Source organism: Equus caballus, chromosome 8 (genome assembly GCF_041296265.1).
Source record: "Equus caballus isolate H_3958 breed thoroughbred chromosome 8, TB-T2T, whole genome shotgun sequence".
In the NCBI taxonomy this organism is placed as follows: domain Eukaryota; kingdom Metazoa; phylum Chordata; class Mammalia; order Perissodactyla; family Equidae; genus Equus; species Equus caballus.
The window spans coordinates 26,821,244-26,845,307 of record NC_091691.1 but is presented as its reverse complement, the minus strand read 5'-3'; the positions used below and the strand labels follow the sequence as shown (position 1 = coordinate 26,845,307).

The window sequence follows — 24,064 nt, the reverse complement described above, 5'->3', positions numbered from 1 at the left end:
CCGACGACCCCAAAGAGCCACTGGGCTCTCGCCACAGGGGTCGACTTCTAGGGGAGGTCAGAGCGCCATGCCAGCTGCTGGCAAGCGGTGGTGTGGGGCTCTGCTCCACGCGGTCGTCCAGGGCCCCCGGCCCACCATCCCGTGTCCTGCATCCCCTCCCCGCCCCCGGGCTTCGTTCTGCCTTTCTGTGTGGTTCTTCCCTGTTTCTAAGCCCTTTATTGCCCAGGTTTGCATCCTGTCACAGGTCTTTTTCTGCAGTTTGCTTTCTTCGTCAGTCAGCATGACGTTGCTGAGCTTTACTTACCCACGCTGACGTGTGTGCACTGAGTCACGACATGAAATGTGCTGCCTTCTGTGGGCTCAACCAGGACAGGGGTTGCTATGTGCACGTCCTCCATCCTGGTGGAATTAGCGCCAGGTTACCTGCTCACATGGATGTGCGTGAATGTTGATGCCCAGCAGCCGCAGCTGAGGTTCCCGCGTCTCGGGCTCCTCTGCGCCAGCCGGGCTGTCCTCCAGGGCAACCGATGCCCCGAAGCACCTGGGCCATGGCTCTCTGTCCCCCTTCCCAGCTGTCACGGCTGCCGTCACTAAAGGGCACACCTGTTCCTGTGGGCTGAGCACTGTCCATGCGCCAGCTGCCCCCTTTGTAGAAACCACGTCACCCTGCGTAGTCGTGCTCCATCTGACTGGGGTCCCCTTGTCCCCTCTGCCATTCTGCAGGGACCCCTCCCCCCGATTCCCTGAGTGCTGACTTCCTCTCTGTCACCAGGAGGAAAGGCTGAAGCTCCCGATTCTCTCCGAAGAACAAGTGATCATGGAGGCGGTGGCCGAGCACCCCATCGTCATCGTGTGCGGCGAGACCGGCAGCGGGAAGACCACGCAGGTGCCCCAGTTTCTCTACGAAGCGGGCTACAGCAGGTAGGGGCTGGCGCAGGGTCCTCCACAGGTCCCTTGGGTGACAGCAGAGATGTGGTCCCCGAAAGTCATTCTGAGCATGGGCTCCTGGTGATCTAATCCTGGCTATGCCCTCGACCTGCTGTGTGACTTTGGCCAGGTTGCTTGCCCTCTCTGGGCCTCAGTTTCCTGAGCTGTGAGACGGGGATAATCATTGCACCTGTTTCACAGGCTGGTTATGTAGATGAAATGACTGAATTCACGTAAAACACCTGAATCCGCCCCTGACTCGTGGGCCGGTGTGTCTCCTCCTGTCAATGCTTCTGAGCCGTGTGTGTCAGGGGTCCGCCAGACCACCCCCAGACTCTGGTTTGCTAGGAGGACTGAGCACATGGTGGTGCTCATGGCTGTGATTATTACAGTGAAAGGACACGAGGTGCAGCCAGCGAAGGGAAAGGCGCATGGGGTGGGCTGTGGGGGACCAGGCACAGGCTTCCAGAGCCCGCTGCCGGGGGAGTCACACAGGGCACACCGAGCTCCTCCAGCCAGTGGGTTGCGACAGCACGTGTAAAGGGTCCACCAGGGAAGCCCAGAGGAGACCCTGTACCCAGGCTGTCTGTGGGGGTCACGTTGGCCCCCCTGCCTGGCGCAGTGAGCGGAGAGCAGGTGGTCCGCATGTACCACGTTGTTCCAGACAGCCCAGGCGCAGAGATGCCTCGTCAGCCAGGGAGTGGTGGGCCCTTGCTGCAGACCAGGGTCCCAGGGGCCACCAGCCCCAGCCCCGTCAGGAGGTCTTTTTGGTGAGGGCAGCTCGGACCTGCCGTGTTTGCTGTTTTCTGCACGGCCCAGAAACCAGCCGCTGTGCCCTCGGTGGGTTCTGTGTCTGGAGCCGTGCTCGGCTGGGGCAGGCTCCGGGCCACCCGGACCTCGTTCCTGTAGCCGTGGCTTGGCTTCCACGCGCTGTGGCAGCCGAAGCACCTTCTGCGTGCTGGCCTGCGGGCATTCCCCTGGGCCACTGAGTGGTGCTGCCTCGCCTGCTGTGCGTGTCCTGTCGCCCCTGCTGAGGGCCACGTCTACACAGTCACTCCTGACATGGAACTGCGTGTGACTTGGGACAGACAGGCGGGGCCGAGGACTGCTGATGGATTGTGTTCTCCCCACCAGCGACAACAGCATCATCGGCGTCACGGAGCCCCGCCGAGTGGCCGCCATGGCCATGTCCCAGCGAGTGGCCAAGGAGATGAACCTGTCGCAGAGGTGAGGCCTGTCTCCTGGGGGAGGGCCGGGGGGTCTTCTGGCCTTGCCTGGGGCCGGCTGTCCAGGAGCAGCCGAGCAACGTCGCGGGCCCCATCCAGCCCGAGGGTGCCGGGTGGGAGTGTCGCTTCTGCATCTCAGTGCAGGAGTCTCCACATACAGGAAGGCTTCCTGCGCTCTGGTCAGCACGACCCTCCTGGGCCACGGAGCAGGGGCGAGCCAGCCAGGCCCCTCGGCTCATGTCACGCACGTGCAGTGAGGGGACAGGTCGCCCTTACAGGGGTCAAGGGCAGAGCAGAACAGCAGGTGGCCAGGCGCAGGCAGGCAGTGGTGCGTCCCCAGCACTGCCCGCTTACTTCAGAATGCAGGCTTCCAGAGTGCGAGTCCTCGCTGGCAGTAGGGCTGCAGGATGTGCCTTGGGAAGCAGTTTGAGCAAAGCAATGAGGCATTTGCTAGAGTAGCCTGGGACCGCGTTTATAAGGCAGACGCCTGGGCCTCAGCCCAGACTGTCAAATTCAGGTTGGAGGGGTAGCACGTCCAGGACGGACTAGAGTCCGGAAAGCACAGAAGAGCCAGAGCCAGTCTCCTCTTCCGTCCTGTCGCCAGGTGAGCAGCGCCTGCTGTGTGCCGGCCTGTTCCAGGCTCCCGGACGTGGCTGTGGGCTGCCTGTGCCCCTGGGGCTGGCCTGCGAGTGGGGAGCCTTGTTAGCTAGGCGAGGCGCCCCCAGCTCCCCTCCCCAGCTGCAGCCACCACTGCACGTTTACTGTGGATCCTTCTAGACAGTTCTGTGCACAGACAGGCAACTATCTGTGTGTCTGTTTCTCCCTGTCTGACTTCTACATACGCGGTTCATGCCGTTCAGTCTTCTGTGGCTTTCCTACTCCGTCTAATAGTGTATCTTCAAAATGACAGTACAAAGAAGCTGTCCTTTTTTATCTTTTTTTTTTACTTTTTATTGTGAAAATTTCAAGCATATACAGAAGTCAGAAGAATGAGCAGCCCCCTTGTACCCTAGATCCCGTTTCAGTAATTGTCAGCTCGTGACCAGCTTTGTCCGTCTGTGCCACCCACTCCCCCTGTCGTTGAGAAGCAGGTCCCAGATGTCACGTTGTCTCACCCTCAGTATTTCACCGTGCGGGTCTGGAACACCGAGATTCTCCTTTTCTAGATAAGGACTCTTTAAACCCAAGTGCCGTGTCTCTGTCATAACTGCAAAGTGTGTGCCAGCTCCGGAGCATCCTCCAGTCCAACCGGCTCCTCGGGCGCCTCCACACCTGGTTGTTGGCTGGGCTCTGGCCGGGGTCCGCCCGTGTTGGGTTGACGTGCTCTGCAGTCGGCTGGGACGGCTCCCTGCACCTCATGCTGAGAGGCAGAGCAGTGGGCAGGGGTCCGGGCCTTGCTGGAGGAGCTGGCGGGCCCTGCCCTTGGCCGCCTGCCCAGCGGGGTCAGACTTCCGCTGCCTACCTTGGAGTAGCCACGTGGCCACAGCCCTAACCAGTTGCAGCTCTGGGGACTGGCCTGCCCTGAGTCGTTGCCTGTCCCCACAGGGTTGTCTCCTACCAGATCCGATACGAAGGAAACGTGACTGAAGACACCAGGATCAAGTTCATGACGGACGGTGTGTTGCTCAAGGAAATCCAGAAGGTTGGGTGCTCATCTTGTCTCAGAAAGCATGGCCTGGGGGGGTGAGGAGTTAGGATGTCCTCCTGGATATGAGCAGCTAGCATGCCACCTGTTGGCAAAGCAGGATGCACCTCTGTGCCACTGTGTGACCTTGGGTGGGTTACTTAATCTCTCTGAGCCTTAGTTTCTTGATCTGCAAGCTGGTGCCTTCCTCATATAATTGTTTTGAAGCGGAAATTGTATAATGCGTGAGAGCATCTTAACACAATGCCCAGTAGGTGCATATCAGTGTTACGCCTGTTTTTATCATGATCTGGTTCACAGACTTTGTGCATGGGCGAAATGCACACTGCCCCTCCTGGCTGTGTGATGTTCCCCGGGCAGGGGTGTCTGGGGAGGGCAGGGATGGCTCCTGCCTCTGCCCCGACGCTTGCTGTGGTCACCTGGGAAGGTGGTTTTGGGTCTGATGGCATCTTTCTGTATGGGGCGCATGTCCAGTTGCCCTCAGTCCCCACCCAGCATCTCATCTCCGTTTCCTGCAGCCCTCCCCACCACACAGCGTCCGTGTTTGGTACCTCAGCTCTCATAAATAGTGGCTGCCCTTTCTCTGCAGGCCCCAGGCCGTGTACTTTACAGGTAGTGATTGTCATCTAAACATCACCGTGACCCCCGTCGGTGGGTTCCGTTGTCCCTATTTTACAGATGAAGAAACTGAGTCATGGGGAGGTCAAGTCACTTGCCCGAGGTCGCAGCCCAGCATCCCCCAGCCCGAGTGCTGAGGCTCCGTGCCGGCTGTGGGAGGGCTCCTCCAGGGGGTTCTGGCGTGTGAACGTGGGTGGGTGCGGCCTGGCCGGCGGGCTCACACCACTGACCCCCCAGGACTTCCTGCTGCTGAGGTACAAGGTGGTGGTCATCGACGAGGCCCACGAGCGGAGCGTGTACACGGACATCCTCATTGGCCTCCTGTCCCGCATCGTGGCCCTCCGGGCAAAGGTAGGCGGGAGGCGGGTGCTGGGAGCCGAGGCCCAGGCTCCCTCCAGCCTGTCAGGAGCCCGGCCCCCGAGGCCCGTGCCCATCTGCACCCAGGGCCGCACTGAGAGGGAGGTCTCCCGAGGGCAGGGTCCCCGGGCCAGGGCTGGGCTGCAGGTCTCGGTGTGAACAGCCCTGTGTGAGTCCACCTGGCTGCCACCCTGGCTCCAGCCTCGTGGACTGCGACCCTTCCCTCTGTCCAGAGCAGGGGGTTTGTGGTGGGCCAGGCTTCACGTGGAGCCGGCTTTGAGATGGTGGCAGTTCTGTGCAACCTGCAGAGCGGGCGGGGCCGCCAGCTGAGCCCTGTGCTCCCCGTGCCGCGATAGGCTCGCCCAGCTCCCCGCTGGGTCAGCCTCTCCCTCTGTCTTCTGCACCTCACCCCTCGGGGGCAGAGGTGGACGGCAGGCCTGCAGGGCTGAGGCTGCGCCCTGGGGTGGGGGCTCCACGAAGGCGGCCTGTTCTGGCTGCCCAGCCCTGCCGAGAAGACGACATGTGACTGTGCCTGATTCTCACAGTGAGGACCGGTCATCAGGCAGATAGCGGTTCTGTGCGTGCTGTGCCAGGCCATGCTCAAGGCACGGGACAACAGTTCCTACCCTCCTGGGGCTTCCGTTTTAGTTAGGGCAGCTGGCAGTAAGAAAGTCCGAGAGTCTGTGAGCTGATGATGGACAAAGCTGGGGACAGGGGGAAGGTGGAGAGCAGGTGGTGAGAGAAGGGGCCTTTGAGTGGTGGGCCGAAGGAAGGTGGGGAGCTAGCAGTGGCTACTGGGTGAAGAGATTCTGAGTAGAGAGAAGAATGGTGCAAAGGCCCTGGGGCAGCAGTTGGCCTGCTATCTTTTTTTTTTTAACAAGCTCTATCCTATATAATTGATCTGCGTAAAGCGTACAGTTCAGTGGTTTTTAGTCTCTTCAGAGTTGTGCTAACATCACCATGGTTAGTTTTAGAATATCTTCATCACCCCGAAAAGAAACTGTACCCCTTAGCTGTCAGCCCCAATCCACCCACACTCCTCCCGTCTTCAGGTATCCATTAGTCTACTTTCTGTTTGTCTATTCTGGACATTTCGTATGAATGGAATCATACAATGCGTGGCCTTTGTGGCTGGCTTCTCTCACTCAGCAGTGTTTCAAGCTCCATCCACATTGTCACAGGTGTCAGTGCTTCATTCTTTTCACGGCTGAATAGTATTCCACTGTGGGTGGACCACATTTATCCATTCATCTGTTGGTGGGCGTGTGGTTTGTTCCCAGTTTCTGGCTGTCGTGAACATTCGTGTGCAGGTTTCTGTGTGGACACGGTTCATTCTCTTGGGGCTGTGGCTCAGGTGGAAAGGCTGCTCACACAGGCCTCCACGTTGAACCACTTGAACCACCTGCCAGGCCGTTCTCCACAGCGGCTGCACCATGTGGCCGCCCCAGCGCTGTACGGGGGTCCACTTCCCACATCCTCACCAACACTGGTTATTGTCCGTGTTTTTAGTCCCCTCTGTCCCTAGGGGTAAAGTGGTGTCTCGTGGTTCTGACTGGTGTCTTTGAGGACCGTCAGGGAGCCTGGGGCGGCCAAGCCGAGTGAGCGAGGAGGGAAAACAGGAGGTGGGCAGGAAGGGGCGCCAGTGGGGCCAGCTCGGGGACCTCGTCGGCAGGAGAGGGGCCTTTGATCTGCGCCAGGCCTCTCACCTGGGCTTTTTTCACCAAAAACACTCTGCACTTAGCTTTGGGGTTTGGGGTTTACCGGCAGCAGAGGACAGCGTCCAGGACTTGAGCAAAGCCCACCATGAGGCACATCGGGTGCTGCCAAGGGGCCAGGAAGCAGGGACCCCCTCCACACGCCAGAGGGAGGGCCGCTTCTCCTGGATCTCAGGGACAAACACAGGCATGACGTGGCGTGGGAGCTGACGGCAGCCACGCCCACTGTCCCTGAGAACTGGGCAGCCCCCAGGCCCAGCCCTCCAGCTTCACCGTCTGCCCGTGGAGCATGACTTTGGGGGACTTTAAGGACCGCCCTTGACAAGCCTCTGCCTCAGGAGAGGCAGCCCCTGCCTCAGCTCACTTTTCCACGTTTTCTGGGATCTTTGGCAGCTGGAAAGGGCCCTCGGGTGGGGGCTGGAGGGAGGCTGGGAGGGCAGAGGTCTCCCCGACCCGCCCTGGGAGGCGGTGGGTCACCGAGGCTGTCGTCCCGCAGAGGCACCTGCCGCTGAAGCTGCTCATCATGTCTGCCACGCTGCGGGTGGAGGACTTCACCCAGAACCAGCGGCTCTTTGCCACGCCACCCCCAGTCATCAAGGTGAGGCCGGGCCACCGGGGACACGGGGCCTCTTGGCTGACAGCGAGGACATCTGGTGGCAGGGAGCCCTCGCTCTGCCACGTGGAGGGTTGTCAGTGCAGGAGAGGCAGCAAAGAGCCTCGAGCACCAGACTGAGGCCAGCGTGGGCAGAAAGTTCTGGAAAGGGGAGGGGCCGAGCCTGAGCAGATACTCATGCCCACCCCGTCGCCTCCCCGGGCGTCTGGCAGGTCGAGGCCCGGCAGTTTCCGGTGACGGTTCACTTTAACAAGCGGACGCCGCTGGACGACTACAGCGGGGAGTGCTTCCGCAAGGTCTGCAGGATCCACCGGCTGCTGCCCGCGGGTGAGGCCCGAGGGAGGGAGGCGGCCTGGCCCTGCTGCCTGCGGGTGAGGCCCGAGGGAGGGAGGCGGCCTGGCCCTGCAGACCCGCGGGTGAGGCCCGAGGGAGGGAGGCGGCCTGGCCCTGCTGCCCGCGGGTGAGGCCCGAGGGAGGGAGGCGGCCTGGCCCTGCAGACCCGCGGGTGAGGCCCGAGGGAGGGAGGCGGCCTGGCCCTGCTGCCCGCGGGTGAGGCCCGAGGGAGGGAGGCGGCCTGGCCCTGCAGACCCGCGGGTGAGGCCGGAGGGAGGGAGGCGGCCTGGCCCTGCAGACCCGCGGCGCGGCCAGCCTGGGTTCTGGGCCCAGCTCGGGGCGTGGGGCAGTCCCTGGTCCCAGCTGGGCCTCGGTTTCCTCCCTGGTTCTGGAGCGTTCTCAACACCTGCCCCGCTGGGTCCCACCCAGAGGGTGGTGCTGCTCAGTGATTAACTGGGTCGGGGGTGGGGGTGCGCCTTCGTCCGCGCTGACCCAGGCAGGCGCCCCGGATACAGGGCAGGTGAGCAGGCGTCCTGCCTGGGTTTCGCTCCTGCCCCTGCCCGCGCTTTCACCGTGTCCCCGTGGTGCTCGCTGGGTTATTTATGGAATGGTGTTACTTAAGCTGGCTTGACCTTTTCTGGGTGAACAAGTGGATGCCAAAAGGAACAACGGTGATAGGAACCAGCTTCACTGAGCAGACATAGGCGGTCACCACGCAGAGGAAACGCCACAGCTGAGCCAGCCGTGGTGACTTCTAGCCGAGCGGGGGCCGCTGAGGCCGACCGAGCCCGCCTCCCCTGCGGAGGCACTGAGAGCAGCGAAGGTGCTCCCGATGCCCTGTGCATGTCTGCCTAGGGCGTCTCGGTGTTCACCTGCTGCCTCTGGGAGACTGAGCTGGTGGCGGAGGAGATGGCGGGAGGTCAGAGGGCGTGAGGCCGAGGCAGGAGCTTGGGCGGGCGCGGTGGAGTGGCCTCCCCTTCCTGGGCGGTCTGCTCGTCAGCGGAGGTTGCCCGGCTCGTTTCCTCCTGTTCTTTCACCGCGTCCTCCCCTCGGCCCTCCTGTGTTCTCTTCGTCGTGTCCACCTCCTGGACGTTGATCCGGGACCCCCGCCACGCTGCTGTGTGGACTGGGGTCTTGAACGCCAGGGCCTGTCCCTCCCTTGTGCCTGGCGGTCTTGTTTCCTTATCCACTCTTCCCCCCGCCCTGGTCACTCCTCCCGCGGAGGGGATGGGGGCCGTCGATGGGGAGTGCCACCAATGTGCTGCCATCGCAGCTGCGAATGCCCAGCCCTCCTTAACCCACCGCCTCTTCCTGCGTCGCCTGGGGGTGGCCATGTCTCCCGCGCCTCCTGTTTCCCACTGGCCTCTGGTCTCCTCCTCCCGCCGTCCCAGGGAACGTTTTCAGATGCCGTCCCTGGGGAAGCCCTCCGGTCCAGCCTCCCTGAGAGCGCTCCACCTTCTGCACCCGTTTCTCACCAGCTCCTCAGCTCACGGCGCGGCCTCTGCACCCCACACCTGAACTTGCCTCCCTGAGGTCACCACCATCTCTCTTTACACTTGTGAAAAGGTCCTGCTGAGTTTTTGGTGCCGTTGGTCAACAGAGACGGCCCCCACCTCCTCTGGGTGGTGTCACCCACCTCTGGCCTTTCTCCGTCTCATCTCTCGCTCCTTTTCCTCCTCCCCCTCGGGTGTCACTGTGGTTCATGGTTATGCCTGGCCCTCTTCCCACATGATGCCCTTTCCCTGGACAGCCACGGCCACCCCGGGGCTTCAGCTTAATGTCACTAGCTTTTCTTTGGTGGTAAACTATACATAAGGTTTATCATTTTAACTGTTTTTTTCATTTTAACCATCTTTGTACAATTCAATGGCATTTAGTATATTCACAGTGCTGTGTAACTATCACCACCGTCTGTCTCCAGAACTTTTCATCGCCCCAAACAGAAACTGTGTCCCCTTTAAACACTAACTCCCCATTTGCCCTCCTCCCAGCTCCTGGCAACCACTAATCTACTTCATCTTTGAGGATTTACTTATTCTAGACATTTCATATCAGTGGGATCGTACTGTAGGTAATCTTCTGTGTCTGTCTGCTTGCTTTTTTTTTTTTTTGAGGAAGACTAGCCCTGAGCTAGCATCTGTACCCGTCTTTCTCTATTTTATATGTGGGACGCCTGCCACAGCAAGGCTTGATAAGCACTGCATGGGTCCACACCCGGGATCCAAACCAGGGAACCCCGGGCCACCGAAGTGGAAGGTGCACAATTAACCACTGCGCCACCAGGCTGGCCCCGTCTTCTTTCATTTAATGTAATGTTGTCAGGGTTCATCCAGGTTGTAGCAGGTGTCAGTGCTTCGTTCCTTTCGTGGCTGAATGCTGTTCCACTGTGCAGATGGACCATACCTTGTACGTCTGTTCATCCATTGTGGACACTTGGGCGGCTGCCACGTCTTGGCTGTCGTGACGCCAGATGCACGAGCGTCTGGACAGCTTTGGGTTTGCTTCCCTCTTCCCCCTTCCTGTGGGCGCTTGCCCAGGATGCAACTGCCGGGTCGTCTGGTGTCTCTGCTTGACTCCCCGCCCAGTGCCCTCTGTCTGGAGGCGGCTGCCCGTGGCCCGTCCGTGTCTGCAGCCCTGCTCTGCCCGTCCCCCCCCAGAGCAGGGCTCGGCAGCTGGTCGTCACTGGGATGGTGTTTGCTTCGTGAATGGCCAGATCATGGGGGCCCCGTTCTCTCCGCAGGCGGCATCCTGGTGTTCCTGACGGGGCAGGCAGAGGTCCATGCGCTGTGCCGCAGGCTGAGGAGAGCCTTCCCACGTGCCACACCCGGGCCACCAGGTAATAGGCGCCCCGAGAGGCTGGGGCCGCCAGCAGGCTTCCAGGCCTCCCTCCGTCGCCCCTCCCGATGAAGGTCACCGCTGCAGTGACCTCGCTCTGGATCGGGACGAGCAGAGTCCTGATACCCAGGCCCTGGCCACTGGGTGTCTGCCCCTAACCTGCTCATCTTTCCCAGAAAAGGAGGATCAGAAAGATTCGGCAGAAGAAATGCGGAAGTTTAAGAAGTCGAGAGCGAGGGCAAAGAAGGCCCGGGTGGCGGTACGTAGGGTCTCGTGGGGCTGCTCGGGCTCGGTAGCTGCCTTGTCTGTATGGTTGCCGCTTGCCCTGTGCGCCTGTGTAGATACAGATTTAATTAAAATAAAGTAAACTTATAATTCAAGTTCTCGGTCGTGTTAGACACATTTCAGATGCTCGGTGATCTCCTGGGCTATGATGACCACATTTGCAAGCGCAGGTCTAGAACCTTCCTACTGATAAAGGGAGTTCTGTTGGATGGGGCTGCTCTAGAGGCTGCAAGGGGCTGTGATTTGAAACATTCAAGGTTCCCTGTGCTGTGGGCCCAGAGGAAGCTTCTAGAAGGCTGGGCCCTGAGTAGGGCCTGCAAGGATTCCCAGGGAGGGCGGGTGGAACAAGGGCAAGGGACCCTCAGGGCTTGCTCAAGACCCAGGGGAGGGTGCGAGGTGAGGGCCAGGCCAGGCCGTGGTGGACGCTCACCCCCAGGACGTCTGCACGATGTCGCCGTGGAGCCATTGGCATTGGCGGCATTACTTAGAGCTGGTAACCTCCTGTGTTCACAGCATGCCCGGCGGCCCGCCGAGCGCTCCACGTGTGTTAACTAATGGAGTGCACGCGGCAGCCCTGGCAGTAGAGTGCTAGCATTGTCCCCAATTTTTAGATGAGGAAACTGAGGCAGAACGGGGCTGCGTGACCTGCCACAGTGGCGTGGCCCAAGGGTGGTGGGGCTGGGCCTCGGGCTTGAGCGGCCTCATGGGCCGATGTCTTGTTTACCGCAGACATTGCCCCAGATCAGTTTGGACAATTACTCAGTGTTGCCAGTGGGTGAAGGCGACGAGGACAGGGAAGCGGAAATGGATGACGAGGAGGCCCTGGGCTCCGACCTCGACCTGGACTTGGGAGACGGTGGGGATGACGGAGCGGACGGAGGTATGACCTCAGCAGGGCCTCCTGCCCCCTTGTCTGTGGAGCCCCTGCTGCACCAGCTCCTGTTGTAGCCCAGACTCGTTTGTCCCACCCTGGGGGGCTTTTGAGCCAAGTGAGGTGACCTGGAGCATCTTTGGTCCCCACTGGCATTGTGCCCCAAGAAAGCCGGGCTTTCTGGCTGCTCGTTCCCTGCTGTTTTCTGAGCTGCAGCAGCTGCCTGGCCCAGAGGAGGCCCTCAAACACTTGTTGTGTTGGTTGTGATGAGGGTGCCGCCCCGAGCTCAGCTCCGCTGGGCGAATGCACACCCTCAGGGGGAGCCAAGGTCAAGCCGTCAGGCAGCCCCACGAGCCACACTGCAGCAGTGCCAGAGCAAGCTCTAGGCCAGGCCGGGCTCTTCCGAGGCGGACATTCTGCTGTGTGGTGGCCATGCCCGCCTGGGGCCAGGGCAGTGGGCAGGAGGGCCTTCAGGAGCCTCTCCTGGCCACCCAGGCTCCGCCACTCCCTGTGCTGGGTTGACCCCTGGCAGCAGCTCTGGCACAGGGACCTCTCGACAGAGCAGGGTGGGGGGTGCTGCCTGCCTGCAGCTGGCTTCCCTGGGGAGCAAGTGGGGTGCCAGCAGGCCTCTGCTCGCCCTGCAGGTGACCATCCGGATGCCTCGCTGCCCCTGTACGTGCTCCCGCTCTACTCTTTGCTGGCCCCGGAGAAGCAAGCACAGGTACGAGCACGGGGTCTCGGGCGGGTGCCGGGCTGCTCTTGGGGCCCTCCTCACGGCCTCCAGAGGGTGCGGGTCAGGCCCTGAGTCCTTCACCCTGTCAGCACCCAGATTTCTGAGGGGCTGTTGGCATCTCGTTCTCGGAGGACAGAAACGCTTCCCTGCATCCAGCTTAGGCACTTTGTGGCCGGAGGCAAGGAGACGACTTAGCCTTGTCACCTCCGGGCCCGTCCAGCCCAGCCGACTTCTCTGTGATCAAGAGACACCTCCTGGCTTTGCCCCCACCTCTGTCCCACGACTTCTTTTCTGATTCTGATGTTTTCTTGCTGCCCCTCCCCGCACCCTAGGTCTTCAAACCTCCTCCAGAGGGGACTCGGCTGTGTGTCGTGGCCACCAATGTGGCCGAGACATCCCTCACCATCCCGGGCATCAAGTATGTGGTGGACTGCGGGAAGGTCAAGAAGCGGCACTACGACCGTGTCACTGGCGTGTCCTCCTTCCGCGTCACCTGGGTCTCCCAGGCCTCGGCCGATCAGCGGGCGGGCCGCGCAGGCCGCACAGAGCCCGGGCACTGCTACAGGTGGGGCTCCCCGGGGACTCTCCTTGGCTTGTCCGCAGGCTCGCTCTTCATTCCGTCCTCACTTCTTTATTCCGCAGCTGAAGGCAGACTTTGTTCTTAGCTGATTTGTTTTTGTTGTGTGAACAGCTTTATCAAGATAGAATTCTCATACCACAAAATTCACCATTTTGAAGTGTGCAATTCCGTGGTTTTTAGTGTATTCACAGAGTGGTACACCCATCACCACAATCAATTTTGAAACGTTCTCATCATGCACGCGTTAGGCACTTCTCCCCACCCACCCCACCCCTGCCCCTGGCAGCCACCAGTCTGCTTTCTGTCCCTATGGATTTGCCTGTTCTGGACCTTTCCTGTGGTGGAGTCATACAGTGTGTGGCCTTTTGTGTCTCACTTCTTTGACTTAGCATGTTTTCAAGGTCCATGCATGATGTGGCAGCTGTCAGGGCTTCATTCCTTACGGCCGACTCATATTCCACTGGGTGCGTGGACCGTGTTGTGTGTGTCTGTTGATGATTTGGGTGGTTCACATTTTGGCTGTCGTGAATGGTGCTGCTGTGGACGTGCATGGACATGTTTTTGCTTGAATATCTGTTTCTGTTTCTCATGGGTCTGTACCTGGGAGCGGAGGTGCTTGGTCAGATGGTAACAGCAGCTGCATCATTTACATTCCCACATTCATAGTGTGAAGGTTCTAATTTCTCCACATTCTTGCCAACGCTTGTTATTTTCCATTTTTTAAAAATGGAAATGTGAATTGGTAGCTCACTGTGGTGCATTTCCCTCATGGCTAATGACACTGAGCATGTTTGCACAGGCTTAGTCGCCATTTGTATATGTTCTTTGGAGAAATGTATATTCTGATCTTTCACTTACTTTTTTTTTTTGAGGAAGATTAGCCCTGAGCTAACTGCTGCCAGTCCTCCTCTTTTTGCTGAGGAAGACTGGCCCTGAGCTAACGTCTGTGCCCATCTTCTTCTAGTTTATATATGGGACGCCTGCCACAGCATGGCTTCCCAAGCAGTGCCTTGTCGGCACCCAGGATCCGAACCGGCGAACCCCTGGCCGCCAAAGCAGAACGTGCAAACTTGACCGCTGTCCCACCAGGCTGACCCCATTCACTTATTTTTTGATGGGGTTATTTGTCTTTTTATTATTGAGTTATAAAAGTTGTTCATATAATCTGGATATTAAGATCTTATCAGAGGTATCATTAGCAAATATTTTCTCCCAGTCTGTGTCCTGTTACTATTATTTTTTTTCTTGAGGAAGATTAGCCTTGAGCTAATATCCACTGCCAATTCTTCTCTTTTTGCTGAGGAAGACTGGTCCTAAGCTGACATCTGTGCCCATTTTCCTCTACTTTATGTGTGGGACAACGCCACAACGTGGCTTGATGAGTGGTGTGTAGCTCTACACCCAGGATCCGAACCGGCGAACCCTGGGCCCCCAAAACAGTGCGTGTGAACTTAACGAGTGTGCCGCTGGGCCAGCCCCATGTGCTGTAATTTTTTAATAGCTTTATTGCTGTTTTCAACATTGTTTTAAACTACAAAAAAGAAAGTTGAGAAACTGCTAAAGAATGACAGTAGTTCAGCTTGCCTGGGTGCTGGGAGCCGGGCACTGTTCTGAGCTCTCTGATGTGGTATCTGGCCAGGCCCGAGGGCAGCTGCTTGGTTAGGCCCGTTTCCCGGGTGAGGACAGTGAGACAGGAAGAGGTGGACACCTTGCCTAGTAGGTGGCCGAGTCCAGATTCATGCCGGGTGGTGTGGCTGAGTTTCTTTGCCTTTGTTCACGTCCTCTGTGGTCGGTGCTCCCCTCCGCGCAGGCTCTATTCATCTGCGGTTTTTGGAGACTTTGAGCAGTTTCCTCCTCCTGAAATCACGCGGAGGCCCGTCGAGGACTTGATCCTTCAGATGAAAGCTCTCAACATTGAAAAGGTCTGTCGCAGCCCCTAGGCCTGCCGTCTCCCGCTGAGCTCCCAGCGCACCTGCATCCGGCCTGGTCGGTGGGGCGGCCCCAGCCCCTCACGGGCCGTCTCCCCTTCCCCACACACAGGGAGCCAGGAGCTGAGCCCAGAGGGCTTTGCCCAGCCTCCCTGGGCTTCCTGCCTCCCGAGACCCCCGCTTGCCCCATGCTGCACCCCTTGAACACCCAGGGGACAGCTGCCTGGGAGAGAAGCCGGGCAGAGGGCCCACCCCATGTGTGTAGGGCTGTCAGTGTCCTGGGGGCTCGCAGAATGTTCTGCTGACTCAGTCCTTTGCGGGGAGGAGGAACAGCATCCTCATGTTCCCTTTGTCCAGGGTCACCCACCTCTCCCCTGCTCCAGGAGGGGTCGTGCAGGCAGATAGAGAAACCCGGTACCCACAGGAAACCCCCACCTCTTGGCAGTCGCTCCCGTTCCTTCCATCTCCCAGCCCTTGGCAGCCACGCGTCTACTTTGTGTTCCTATGGATCTGTCCATTGAGACGTTTTTTATCAATGGAGTCACACGGTGTTTGTCCTTTTATGACTGGGTGCTTTTACTCAGCCAAGTGTTTTAATAGTTAGTCCATGTTGTAGCGTGTCAGCATTTTGCTCCCTCGTGGCTGAATCGTACTCCCTTGGGTGGAGGGCCCTCATTCTGTCCATCCGTCCATCAGTGATGGATGCTCGGGCTGTTGGCACCTTTTGGCTTCTGTGAACATTCGCATACAAGTACTTATTTGAACTCTGTTGTCAGTTGGCCTATTTCCAGGGTGCCGCCATTCCTGAGCTGGGTCGCTCTGTCCCTCACCATTTTATTGTCTGGGGACTTTTACTCCCATTTGTTTACATATTTACTCACTGATTACCTGTGGTCCCTTGTGACTCAATGAAAGCTCGGTGGGGACAGAGCCCTTGCCCTGTGCTTCCCTCTGTCTCCATTGCGGGGCAGCCCCTGGCGCTCATTAGGTGCTCAGTACGTGCACACATTGGGTGCTTGGTGCTTTTGTGCAAGTTGATGATGGGAGTCAGTGAAGGAGGGAGGTTGTGGGTTCCCTGGCACGTGGGCTGTGAGAGTACCCAGGGCCCGTTTCTGGGCGTCCAGGCCCTGGGCTGCAGTTGGCATGGCTGGTGCTCAGAGGACAGAGGCAGAGCCCCGTCCTCCTGCCGGGCCCAGCCTGGCTCCTTCTTGCGGTCACCATGCTGGCTTCTCTGCGTTTACTTCTGTTTCGTGCCTCGTCTCCCTTGTCCCAGGTCATCAACTTCCCTTTTCCAACCCCTCCCTCCGTGGAGGCCCTCATTGCCGCAGAGGAGCTGTTGATCGCGCTGGGTGCCCTGCAGGCGCCGGAGAAAGCAGAGAGGTAGGGCAGGGGCGAGGGCGGGGGCGGAGAGCCTAGTTCCCGCCTTGTTCTCGGCACGCTGCCCCTCCCTTCCCCTCTCCTGAACTGCCCTGGGCACTGGGGCCTCTTAGCTCTGGCACCAAAGCCGCCTGGAGGAGCACGCAACCGCAGACCTCTGTCCTCCAGGATGAAGCAGCTGCAGAGGTCCCGGCTGAGCTGCCCCATCACCACGCTGGGCAGGACCATGGCCACGTTCCCTGTGGCGCCCCGCTACGCCAAGATGCTGGCACTAAGCAGGCAGCACGGCTGCCTCCCCTACGCCATCACCATTGTGGCTGCCATGACCGTCCGGGAGCTGTTCGAGGAGCTGGACAGGTGGGGCCTGGGGGCTGGGCGTTCAGGGGCCCCTGGCCTGAGAGGCAACCTGGAGCCCAGCTCCATGGGAGTAATGGCTCATGGGTGGCCTTGTGCAAGACCCCTGTCCTCCCTGAGCTCGACAGCATTCTGATCTCTGCAGAACTCTGTTTTAGTAACATTCCTCAAGCGGTGCTAGCGTCCAGGCTCTGTAGCATGATGGCTAAGCGCCTGTACTCGGCCAGGCACCTGGATTCAGATCTCCCTCTGCACTTCCAAGCTGTGTGGCCTTGGGAAGGCAGCTTCACCTCTCTGGGCTTCATCTTCCCCATCAGGACAATGGGGATGAGATGTTGATAATATTGAAGTTGTTGTTAGCTGTAAATTAGCACGAGTAAAAGACTTCAAACTGTGCCTGACACGAGTGTACATGTCAGCTGTTATTTTCAGGTTTGGGAACCACAAGAATAATTCCTTTATCCAGTGTACATTTGGTGGATATTACGTCAGTTTTCAGGGTTTTTTATTTTTCGTAAGCAGCACAGCAGTGTCTGACGTTCCTCGTTGGTGGGATTGCTTCTTTCTGTTACTCTCTAAACGTGGAATTGCTAGTTGGGAGGCATGCACGTTTCTAACCTTAGTGGCTGCCGCAGGTGAATTTTGAGCCAGAGTTTAAGCCCTTACTCGTGTTGATGAGCAATCCCACCAGGCATTCTGTCTGTCCCCAAGCCTGCGAGCCTGCCCTGATTGACAGCTGTGTTCCTGCCACTGTGGCCCCGAGGGCGGCCCGGGCAGTAACCCCGGTGATGTGTGTGTGTCTGCAGACCGGCTGCCAGCGACAAGGAGCTCGCCACGCTGAAGGGCAGGCGGGCCCGGGTGGCCCAGATGAAGAGGATCTGGGCTGGGCAAGGCGCTTCTTTGAAACTCGGGGACCTGATGGTGCTGCTGGGTGCGTGCCCGACTGTGGAGGGGGAGGGGAGGGTCAGGCGGGCCTGGGGTGGGGCGGCCAGTGAGTGAGCGTGCCCCCTCGTCCACAGGCGCCGTGGGAGCCTGCGAATATGCCGGCTGCTCACCCCAGTTCTGCGAGGCCAACGGGCTGCGGTACAAGGCCATGATGGAGATCCGGCGCCTGCGGGGCCAGCTGACCACTGCAGGTACAGCCCCCGCGTCGGCCTCCCGGGGCTCCCAGGTCCTCCGTCCACCGGCAGCACCCTGCCGAGAACTTGAGCTGGCCCTTTGAACGTTAAAACTTGTTCTGGGAAATGTTACCTGTGTACAGCTGATCCCCATTACTCACAGATTCCACGTTTGCGAATTCCCCTGCTCACTAAAATTTACTTGTAACCCCAAAATTAGCACTCGGTGCTTCTGTGGTCCTTCGATGACACTCACACGAGCAGCGTGCGTGGTCTCCTGTCAGGTCGTCCGTTGGTCTTGTCTTTTCCTTGGTGACATCTGTCTCATCACCCTGTGTCCCCGGCTCTGGCCTGGACCGGCTGCGTGCCACCTCCTGCCCAGCTGCCCCTGGGCCCCTGGCCTCATCCTGGGGTCCCACTCTGGAGTAGGGCTGGCGCTAGTTTGTTCTCTGGCTGTGGAGCAGGGAGCAGCTGGCGATTCTGTGCCCACCGCCCTCCTGCTCATGGTTGGGGCTGGCAGAGACGGGACCTGTTTGAGGCCACGTCAGGGCCGGGTTTGGGAGGCAGGGCTCCTGTGTCCTGTCCTAGATGCCTCCTTCCTTCTTACTTCTTTCCTTTTGTCTCTCTTTAAATTAAACAGTGTATTTCTTGCTGAAGGTTTTGAAGGGAAATCAGAGGTTTACGTTGCAAACCTGAGAATAAGGAAATCCACCCTGTCTTCGCTTTCCTTCCCCAGCCTGCTCCTCTGTCTTCTCTCTGCCCCTCTCTGCCCCCTCCCACTCCCAGCAGCAGCGCCCGAAGTCCCCTCTCTCTGCCCCTCCGCGGTGTCCCCAGAGCTTCAGCTCCCGTCCTTCCCTCCTGCGGAAGGACACAGTGTCGCCCTGGGTTTGTGCCTGGGCTCGGCAGCAAGGGTGACTGTCCCGTCGCGGCACCAGGGACCCTCGGGAGGAGAGGTGGCCTCCGCCGGTCGTGCACACTCAGAGAGGACGCCCCGATCTTCTGGGCAGGCTGCCTGCACTGAGGCTAACGGGAGTTCCAGCGCAGGCTGGGCAAGTCCCCTCGTAGCCGCTCGCTCTGCCACCCACAGAGGATTTGGGGTTTTGTCCTAAGGAAGACAAGCACGTGGGTGTGGGTGTGGGTGGGCAGCGCGTTCTGCCCTGCTGAGGTCCCCCAGCAGGGGCCAAGATAAGCAGGTGCCTGAGGCTGGAGCTCCGTGTCGAGTGGTGTGGGGCCTTCCAGAAGGTCAGGGCAAAGCCAGCCCCAGGCTGCTGCCATCCTCACAGCGGGCTCTCCCCCCAGTCAACGCTGTGTGCCCTGAGGCCGGGCTCTTCGTGGACCCCAAGATGCAGCCGCCTTCCGAGAGCCAGGTGACCTACCTGCGGCAGATCGTGGCGGCCGGCCTGGGCGACCGCCTGGCCCGCAGGGTCCAGAGTGAGGATCTGCTGGACGACAAGTGGAGGAACGCCTACAAGGTTGGTCCCTGGCGGGGCACGGGCGGCGTGGCAGTCGCTGCCCCCAGGCGCCCCCACTGCCCTGCCCTCTCCACCCTCCATGTGTCTCTCGTCCCCCCAGCCTGGGCATCGTCAGGACACCTGGTGAGGGGTAGCCGGGGGACCCGTGGGGGTCTGGGTGGGCCTGTCCTCCTCCGTCACGGGTCCCACAGCCTCAGGGAACATCCCCACCAAGGAAGAGGGTGGGGTGTACGGTGGAGTCAGTCTTGCTTTGGGTGTTAGCTTCACCCCCAACTTTGTTTTTATAACAGCTTAATTGAGATGTAAACCATGGACTGTACAATTCACTGGTTTTTAGTATATTCACGGTTCCGTAACCGTCACCACAAGCACATGTAGAACACGTTTATCACCCCGAAAAGAGACGCCATGCCGATTAGGAGTCACTCTCCCTCTTCTCATCTCCCCACCCCGTGAAGCCACCTTCTGTCTCTGGATTCGCCTGTTTAAGACATTTTACATAAGTGGAATCGGACAGTGTGTGGCCTTTTGTGTGTGGCTTCTCTCACTCAGCATCCTGTTTTTGAGGTTTGTCCATGTGTAGCAGCTGTCAGAACCCGCACCAGTATCCTCCGTGGCGGAACACTCTTCGTGACACAGACGCCCACGTTGGCCCGTCTGTCCGTCTGTGGATGGAGCGCTCTCACGCTTCTCGGGCTGAGTGTGGAGCTGCACTCACGTGGCTTCATCTCACCTGGTGCTTGTGTCTCCTGGACTCACGTCCACTCCCTGTCTCTCCGCAGACCCCGCTCCTCGACGACCCCGTCTTCATCCACCCCAGTTCCGTCCTTTTCAGAGAGCTCCCCGAGTTTGTGGTCTACCAGGAAATTGTGGAGACCACCAAGATGTACATGAAAGGTAGCAGAGCTGGCGGCCGGGCCCTCGCCTCACCCATGTGGCTCTGCTGAGCTGTGTCCACTGTGACCCCCAGCCTTTCTCCCCTGGTCCCCAGGCGTCTCGACCGTAGACGTGCCATGGATCCCAGTCCTGCTGCCCTCTTACTGCCAGTTTGACCAGCCGCTGGACGAGCCACCCCCCACCTACTGCCCCGAGAAGGGGCGGGTGCTGTGCCACCGGGCCAGCGTGTTCTGTGAGTTGGGGCGACTTCCTGGTGGCCTTGGGCTCCGGCAGACACATGGTCCCCCACCCTGCCCTGGAAACTGTGTGACACGGGTAGTGTCATCCCAGGGCACCTGCGCCTTTGATGGGTGGGGCCCGGGGCTCAGGGAAGGACTTGGGGGCCGTGGGAACCCGTCCCCGTCCCTCGCTCAGCGGCTCCCGCCCTCCAGATCGCGTCAGCTGGCCACTCCCCGCGGTCCAGGTGGACTTCCCAGAGGGCATTGACCGCTACAAGCACTTCGCCCGGGTTCTGCTGGAGGGGCAGGTATGCGGCCCTGCGGCTCCCTCAGCCCTTCTTTGGTGCCGTGGCGGGGTATGAGCCCGGGGTCCCTCACCCTGTCTTGTGGTCTCTCCCCAGGTCTTCCGCAAGCTGGCCTCGTACCAGGGCTGTTTGCTGTCCAGCCCCAGCACGATGTTGAAGACATGGGCCAGGTACAGCCTTCCCAGAGCACCGGGGCAGTGAAGAGAGCGGGGACTAGTGTCCTGGGGTGACCATAACAGATGACCTCCACCTGAGGGGTTTAAAACAATAGAAGTGTCTTCTCTCACAGCTCTGGAGGCCAGACGTTCAAAATCAGGGCATGAGCAGGGCTGTGCTCCCTCTGAAGGCTCCAGGGGAGGGTCCCTCCTGCCTCCTGCAGCTCCTGGTGGCTCCGGGCATTCGTTCCTTGGCTTGTGGCCGCATTCCTCCCATCTCTGCTTCCCTCCTCACGTGGCCGTCCCTTCCGTCTGTGTTCTCTTATACACCAGTCCTTGGACTCAGGCCTCACCCCAGTGCAGTGTGACTTCATCTTAATTAACATCAGCAGAGACTCTTTCCAAATAAGGTCACATCCTAAGGTTCTGGGTGGACATGAACTTTTGGGGGGACACTGGTCAACCTACTATGGAGTTGCCAGGTGTTAGCCGGGGGCATCCTGCACACCTGAGCCCCTGGGGCCTTCCTGCCAGCTGAGCACAAGCCCACTTCCGTCGCGCCCATCCTCCTCCTCACTGTCCTCCTCCCCCTCCTCCCAACTCCTCCTCCTCCTCCTCCCCCCCATCTTCCTCCCCCTCGTCCTTCCCCTCCTCCCCACCTATCCCTGCCCCTCCCTCTTGTTTTCTTTCTGCCCACTGCTCAGCCCCAAGAAGACCCCTCCCCTTCCCGAAGCTGGATGATGCGGGGCCCTGAAGGTGCAGGCAGGTGCCTCCCTCCCTGTGGCTTGGGCCCCCCTCCAGGCTGCTGCCAGCCCATTCATTCACCCAGCAGCCCGCTCTAAGCGCCCGCCCTCTGCTGGCACGTTCTCGTGCTAGGAGGCGGGCACGACCCCGTCCCCATGGGGGTGTTCCCGCACATGGAGGTGGACGCCAAACAGAATGTGACTAGAACATACGGCAGGTGGTGGCGCCACTATGAAGGGACAAAGAAGGGCATCGGGGACGAGGCCGCGGGCGGGGTTGGGGTGGTCAGGAGAGCCTGACTGAGCAGATTCGGGGACGGCAGGGCTGTGAGGCGGGCGGAAGCCTGGAGGAAGGTTCTGGGTGGGATGAGCAGTGGGTGCAGAAGCAGCCTGGGAAGGCAGGTGCTCGGGGAGCATGAGGAAGGCCAGGGCAGCTGCATCAGGGGCAGCAAAGACTCAAGTGATAGGAGGAGGTGGGGTCGGAGAGGCGATGGAGTCTAGATCATTCCATTGGCCGACACCCCTGGCGTGATGGAAGGAGTGTCTTCACCCTCCCGACAGGGCTGGCCTGGCGGTGCCGCCTGCCCACTCCCATGGCTCCTGACCAGGCCCATCGGTGGCCAGCATGGTGGCCTCTAACCCACGTCCCATCCACAGGCTCCAGCCCAGGACAGAGAGCCTCCTGAGAGCCCTTGTAGCTGAGAAAGCTGACTGCCGAGATGCCTTGCTGGCTGCTTGGAAGAAAAACCCCAAATGTGAGTTTGACCAGCGTAGGTGCCCGATGGTTCAGGGTTGGGAGTGGGCAGGATGGGGCCCACTGAGGCCGCCCAGGGTCGGGGGGGTCTGCCCTGCAGTGAGCACCTGGCACAGGGCCACCCTGACACTGCCTCCCCACCTGCCCCACAGACCTGCTGGCCGAGTACTGCGAGTGGCTCCCGCAGGCCATGCACGCCGACGTGGAGAAGGCCTGGCCGCCCACCCCTGACCGCTGAGTCGACGCCTGGCCACGGGGCCGAGGGCTGCTCTGGAGCCCAGGGGCTGGTCACCCTGGCGTGGGACTACTCCAGGAGGCGGGTCCAGCCCGATTCTGGACACAGCCTGCTCCTGCCCTGGCAGTCTGACCGAGGTGTGACTTTTTTTTTAAACTATTTATTGCGTGGGTTGCGTGGTGGATGATGACTTAGCTCCCGTGCTCATGCCGTTTTAAATGTGCCCTGTGGACTTCATTCGTCCCCCTGGCCTCCCCCACAGTCCACACCCTCCCGTGTGGAAGGGTGACAGCATGGAGCAGAGCATCTCCCCCCGGTGGTCAGCCCCTGGGCGGCAGGGAGCTCACACTGCACCCCGCAGAGGGTGGGCTTGTGCTGGGCACCCACACAGCTGCCCTGCTGCCCTTGAAGTGGAGCCCCCGGGACCCTGCCCCCTTCCATTCCCTCCCCCTTTTCTCTGGTGGTCAAGGAGGAAAGTAGAGGGGCAGAGGGGGGTCCCTGGGCAGGACAGAAGGACGAGAGGGCTGTGGGCTGGACCGAGGCCATGCCCCTCCATCCTGCAAGGCGAGAGACAGAATGGACTCGTCACCAGCGTCCTGCTTCTGCTGCACACGGAGGCGGCGTCACAAAATAAATATCCCTTCCGCCCAGACCCTTTTGTCCTTGACTCGGGGAAGGACGCAGCAATGGACACTTGGCCGCTCCAGGGGCGTGGCTCGTCGGCCAGGCCTGCCTGCTGCCCGACTCCGGCTCCTGAGGGAGGCCCCCTCACTGGTTCTCCACCTCCCAGGCGTCTCTCGAAGGCCTTCACGGGCTGCCTCTTCCCTCCCGCCCTTCAGACGGGGTGCCAGGCCCCGAGCTTCCACTCCACACCCCTCCCCGGCCCCGGGTGGCCTGCAGACCAGGCTGCTCGACCCGTGCCTGCCGTGACTGAGGGCAGCTTTACCTCCTCGCTGATGTGTAGAACTGCAATATTTCCCACTCACAAGTCCCGATCTCCAGCTTTTCTACAAAACTCTGAGCACACAAGTGCTGGCAGTTCCCAGGTGACCGTGGGAGCCGTCCTCTCGGTGCTGCGCAGCCTCCTGCCTGACCGCCCGGCCCTCCTCCATCTCACTCAGCAAAGGAAAACTGTTCTGATTAGGCAGGTTTTTAAAAAAGATTTTTGAGATATAATTAACGTACCATGAAATTCACTGTTTTAAAGTGTATAATTCAATGACTTATGTTCACAGTTGTGCAGCTGTCATCACTGTCTAATTCTAGAGCATTTTCATGGCTCCGAAAAAAATACCCGTACTCAGGGGCCGGCCCCGTAGCTGAGTGGTTAACTTCTCGGCTCTGCTTCGGTGGCCCAGGGTTTCACCGGTTCGGATCCTGGGCACAGACATGGCACTGCTCGTTGGGCCATGCTGAGGTGGCATCCTACATGCCACAACTGGAAGGACCTACAACTAAAAATATACAACTGTGTACCGGGGGGATTTGGGGAGAAAAAGGAAAAATAAAATCTTTAAAAAAAGAGGAAGAAACCTGTACCCATCAGAGTCAACCCCACTTCCTCAGCTGTAGGCAACCACTGATCTGTCTGTCTCCATAGATGTGCCCGCTCTGGGTGTTTCTTATAAAGAATCACACCACATGTGGCCTTTGTGTCTGGCTTCTTTCATTTAACAACCCTTTCAGGTTTCATCCAGGTTGTAGCAGGTGTCAGCTCTTGATTCCTTTATGCCTGAACGATATTCATTGTGTGGATCTACCACATTCTGT

General features: G+C 59.6%; 1 protein-coding gene across 4 annotated transcripts in view; it reads left to right on the top strand.

Moving 5' to 3' along the window:
- Window positions 1-23,936, top strand: part of DHX37 (DEAH-box helicase 37) — a 33,320-nt gene extending 9,384 nt beyond the window's left edge. For 2 of the 4 annotated variants that reach the window (XR_011420878.1, XR_002809794.2), the window contains exons 5-28: window positions 773-921; window positions 2,062-2,154; window positions 3,699-3,795; window positions 4,654-4,767; window positions 6,985-7,086; window positions 7,314-7,428; window positions 10,175-10,270; window positions 10,446-10,528; window positions 11,284-11,434; window positions 12,070-12,146; window positions 12,491-12,723; window positions 14,549-14,660; window positions 15,940-16,046; window positions 16,212-16,400; window positions 17,204-17,328; window positions 17,417-17,533; window positions 18,815-18,987; window positions 19,770-19,884; window positions 19,979-20,116; window positions 20,316-20,410; window positions 20,504-20,577; window positions 21,963-22,060; window positions 22,212-22,431; window positions 22,946-23,936. Coding sequence is in view for 2 of the 4 variants with exons in the window: in XM_023647318.2 (XP_023503086.1) it covers window positions 773-921; window positions 2,062-2,154; window positions 3,699-3,795; window positions 4,654-4,767; window positions 6,985-7,086; window positions 7,314-7,428; window positions 10,175-10,270; window positions 10,446-10,528; window positions 11,284-11,434; window positions 12,070-12,146; window positions 12,491-12,723; window positions 14,549-14,660; window positions 15,940-16,046; window positions 16,212-16,400; window positions 17,204-17,328; window positions 17,417-17,533; window positions 18,815-18,987; window positions 19,770-19,884; window positions 19,979-20,116; window positions 20,316-20,410; window positions 20,504-20,577; window positions 21,963-22,060; window positions 22,212-22,297 (2,739 nt within the window). In the remaining 2 variants the exon portion in view is untranslated. Of the gene's footprint in view, window positions 1-772; window positions 922-2,061; window positions 2,155-3,698; window positions 3,796-4,653; window positions 4,768-6,984; window positions 7,087-7,313; window positions 7,429-10,174; window positions 10,271-10,445; window positions 10,529-11,283; window positions 11,435-12,069; window positions 12,147-12,490; window positions 12,724-14,548; window positions 14,661-15,939; window positions 16,047-16,211; window positions 16,401-17,203; window positions 17,329-17,416; window positions 17,534-18,814; window positions 18,988-19,769; window positions 19,885-19,978; window positions 20,117-20,315; window positions 20,411-20,503; window positions 20,578-21,962; window positions 22,061-22,211 lie in introns of all 4 variants that reach the window. The other 2 variants (XM_023647318.2, XM_023647317.2) reach the window with 1 other exon arrangement.
- The last annotated feature ends 128 nt before the right edge of the window (window positions 23,937-24,064 follow it).